The sequence below is a fragment of the Cannabis sativa genome, unplaced genomic scaffold (assembly GCF_029168945.1).
Source record: "Cannabis sativa cultivar Pink pepper isolate KNU-18-1 unplaced genomic scaffold, ASM2916894v1 Contig4, whole genome shotgun sequence".
Lineage (NCBI taxonomy): Eukaryota > Viridiplantae > Streptophyta > Magnoliopsida > Rosales > Cannabaceae > Cannabis > Cannabis sativa.
In genome coordinates, this window is record NW_026870040.1 from 2,069,211 (window position 1) to 2,072,665 (window position 3,455).

The window sequence follows — 3,455 nt, forward strand, 5'->3', positions numbered from 1 at the left end:
GTTTGAACAAATACTTATCTATTGACAATGGGATAATCCACCCCTAATCACTTAGAATAGCTAACAAACCATGGTTAACAGTTCTAGGTTTTCTTAAGATTTTGATTAGGTCATCCACGAATCTAGTAATGATTTACATTAAGTATACAACCATTACATCATTCTGAAATTGTATTACCATAGAAGGATTTAGGCAACGACTAGTAACTAATCATCAACATGCAACTCAAAATTTCTGGGGAGGTATGTAACACCCTAACTATCTTAGGCGTATTACGTGATTTTTAAACGTACTGTGCAGCTCGTTGCTAATCAACGAGGTTTATGGAAAAACGTGATTAATTAAAATTTTGCTTTTTAAATAAACTTATAAACCATATTATAAAAGTCTCGGGATCCCGATTTATAAAATCATTTACAAACGTTTTAACTGTTTAACTTTTACATCAAAATAGAAGTCGTCTAACGACAGTTACAAAAATCTCAGCCTTGCTGTCCCGAGGATCGTACGCTCCAGGCCTAACCGCCCCGACATGTACAATCTCATAAGCTCGCTCACGGTCCATCAGCTATAGCCTTGCCTTTACCTACACATGAACATAAACTGTGAGTCGACAGACTCAGTAAGAAAAGCATAATAATATCATACATAATACTAACTGCCGTGTCCAACACGATACTGAGTCCCGCTACTGCCATGTCAAACATGGTACTGAGCTACTACTGCCATGTCCAACATGGTACTGAGTTTTGAACGTTCAGGGGACGGTACTATTGACAAGTATCCTCCTGATCGGTCGAACCGGTCATACTCCGGCTGCTGGTCATACTCCAGCCTGTACCGACGGGATAGGTCAATAGCCCTGAACCACCAACCAAGTGTCAGCCTGATCGGTCGAACCGGTCATACTCCGGCTGCTGGTCATACTCCAGCCTGTACCGACGTGACAGGGTTGGATGGTTCGAAGCCTAAATACATAACTAATGTAATCTAGCAGGCTTCCTACATGCACGCTAAACATGTAATCTACATATGCATACTGTTATACTAATCTTACCTGGATTCCGATTTCAGGTGTGCCGGTCAACCTGACTGGAACTGAAGCTGAGTGGCGGATTACTGGCTCCTAAACCATAAAAATCACAACGCTATAAGTGACACGCTAAATCACTTCCCGGGGACTAAAACTTGGAACTAAAAGTTTCCCTATCGATAAAAAGCATGGCAATACCCCTAAAAACCTAAAAACGAGGAAAACTAGGGTTCGGAAAAATTCCCCAACCGGCAGACCGGTTGCCCAACCGGAATTCCGGTTCTGGGAATTACTGAACCCCCATCCGGAATTCCGGATGCACAACCGGAATTCCGGTTCCTCGCAGGCAGCCAACTAAAAATCCCATAACTCGACCAATTCAACCCCAATTGGTCCCAAACTTTCCAGACCTGTTCTAAACTATCCCTAGAACAAATCCAAGGCATCAAAACCACCCAGAAAACACATATACAAAAATCACCATTAAAGACCAAGCTTTGAGTTCCAAAACTCAAACTTGGTTAAATCCACTAACATGCATCCTAACCTAGTTAATTCTACTTAACTAAGCATAATAACACCTCTGAAAACATACAAGAACATCCAGCAATTCACAGAAACAAAATATAACATTTTCTCTCAAAAAAAATCACATATTTGCATAGAAAACTCAAAGCTTGAACAACCTAACTAATCATGCTTCAAACAACTCAATTAACATCAAATAAACATGCTTTGAACCTCAGAAAATAATAACCAAACACAGCAACAAGAACAGCCACAAAAGCATGCATTTTGCTCAACTTTTTCATCATTTTTCTCAAAATTTAAAGGAAGAAATCAAGAGAGCTAACCTAGCTTGGAAAATGCTTAGATTTGGATGAGAATCCACTTGAAAATTGAACAAAAATCCAGCCCTTTGAACCCCATGCACCAGCCGAAAATGAGAGGAAAAGAGAGAGAGTTTTCTTTTTTTGAAATTTCTAATTTTTTTTTTTTTACTAAGTGTTGAAAATGAAGGAATTAAAAGAATAAAACCATTTAACTCATTTATTTCAGCCACTAACACACATAAAATAACTATTTAAAAATAAACATTTAATCCATTTAATTCACATAAGACAAAATACTAATGGGGCAAAAAGACCATTTTGCCCCTCCACCATAAAATCAAGAAAATCATACTAAAGGGGTATTTTTGGGACATTCTAAATTCCCGGCCATTCCCGACATTCCCAATGTCTAAAACCCGTCCCCAAACTACTAACATACTAAGTTGTGATTTCTACTGAGCCAAACCCCGAGTTCCAAAATACCGGACACCGGAAATGCGAAATATAAAAACTACTGATGACATAATCATGCATTTCTGAATTCCATAAATAACAGTAATAAATTATTTAAATAGCTATAAATAATTTCATAATTAAACATAACAACTGCTAATTTCCAAATTAACTAAGCGGGCTTTACAACTATCCCCCCCTTAAAAGGATTTCGTCCCCGAAATCTTACCTGAATAACTCTGGATATTGAGCTCTCATATCTGACTCTAGCTCCCAGGTGGCTTCCTCCACCTTGCTGTTTCTCCAGAGAACCTTGACCAATGCTATGGTCTTATTCCGAAGGACTTTATCCTTTCTATCCAGGATCTGCACTGGCTGTTCCTCATATGACATGTCTGGCTGAAGCTGAAGACTCTCATAACTGAGTATATGAGAGGGGTCTGAAACGTATTTTCTCAACATTGAGACATGGAATACGTTGTGCACTGCTGATAAGGCTGGAGGCAATGCTAACCGATATGCCACTTGACCTATCTTCTCGAGAATCTCGAAAGGTCCTGTAAATCTAGGGCATAGCTTGCCTCTTTTCCCGAAACGTTTAATCCCCTTCATCGGAGATACTCGCAAAAACACATGGTCCCCTACTCGGAACTCAACATCTCTACGTTTCGGATCTGCGTAACTCTTCTGTCTGCTCTGTGAGGCAAGCATTCTAGCTTTTATCTTCTCTATTGCCTCATTGGTCCGCTGAACTGACTCAGGACCTAGATATTTCCTCTCCCCCGTCTCATCCCAGTGGATAGGGGATCTACATTTCCTACCGTACAACAGTTCATAGGGTGCCATCCCTATCGTACTCTGATAACTGTTGTTGTATGAAAATTCTATTAACGGTAGATATTTACTCCATGAACCCTCAAAGTCCATAACACAGGCTCTCAACATATCCTCCAATATCTGAATTGTCCTTTCGGACTGACCATCTGTCTGAGGATGGAATGCTGTACTGAATTTTAGCTTCGTACCCATTGCCCGCTGCAAACTTTGCCAAAATTTGGAGGTGAACTTCGGATCCCTGTCCGAAACTATAGACTTCGGTACCCCGTGAAGTCTCACTATCTCCCTGACGTACAGT

At 40.1% G+C, this 3,455-nt stretch overlaps 1 protein-coding gene across 1 annotated transcript; it reads right to left on the minus strand.

Annotated features, from left to right (window-relative positions):
* Positions 1-289: 289 nt before the first annotated feature.
* On the minus strand, positions 290-3,060 carry LOC133033356 (uncharacterized). Its single transcript, XM_061108071.1, has 2 exons — positions 2,550-3,060; positions 290-587 (listed from the first exon to the last, which is right to left on the minus strand). Exons 1-2 carry the CDS (start codon positions 3,029-3,031, stop codon positions 584-586), a joined length of 486 nt encoding a protein of 161 aa, XP_060964054.1. The 5' UTR covers positions 3,032-3,060; the 3' UTR covers positions 290-583.
* Between the last annotated feature and the right edge of the window lie 395 nt (positions 3,061-3,455).

Excerpts from the sequence above, each read along its gene's own strand:
- LOC133033356 (XM_061108071.1), bottom strand. The coding sequence starts at position 3,031 with ATGCTTGCCTCACAGAGCAGACAGAAGAGTTACGCAGATCCGAAACGT.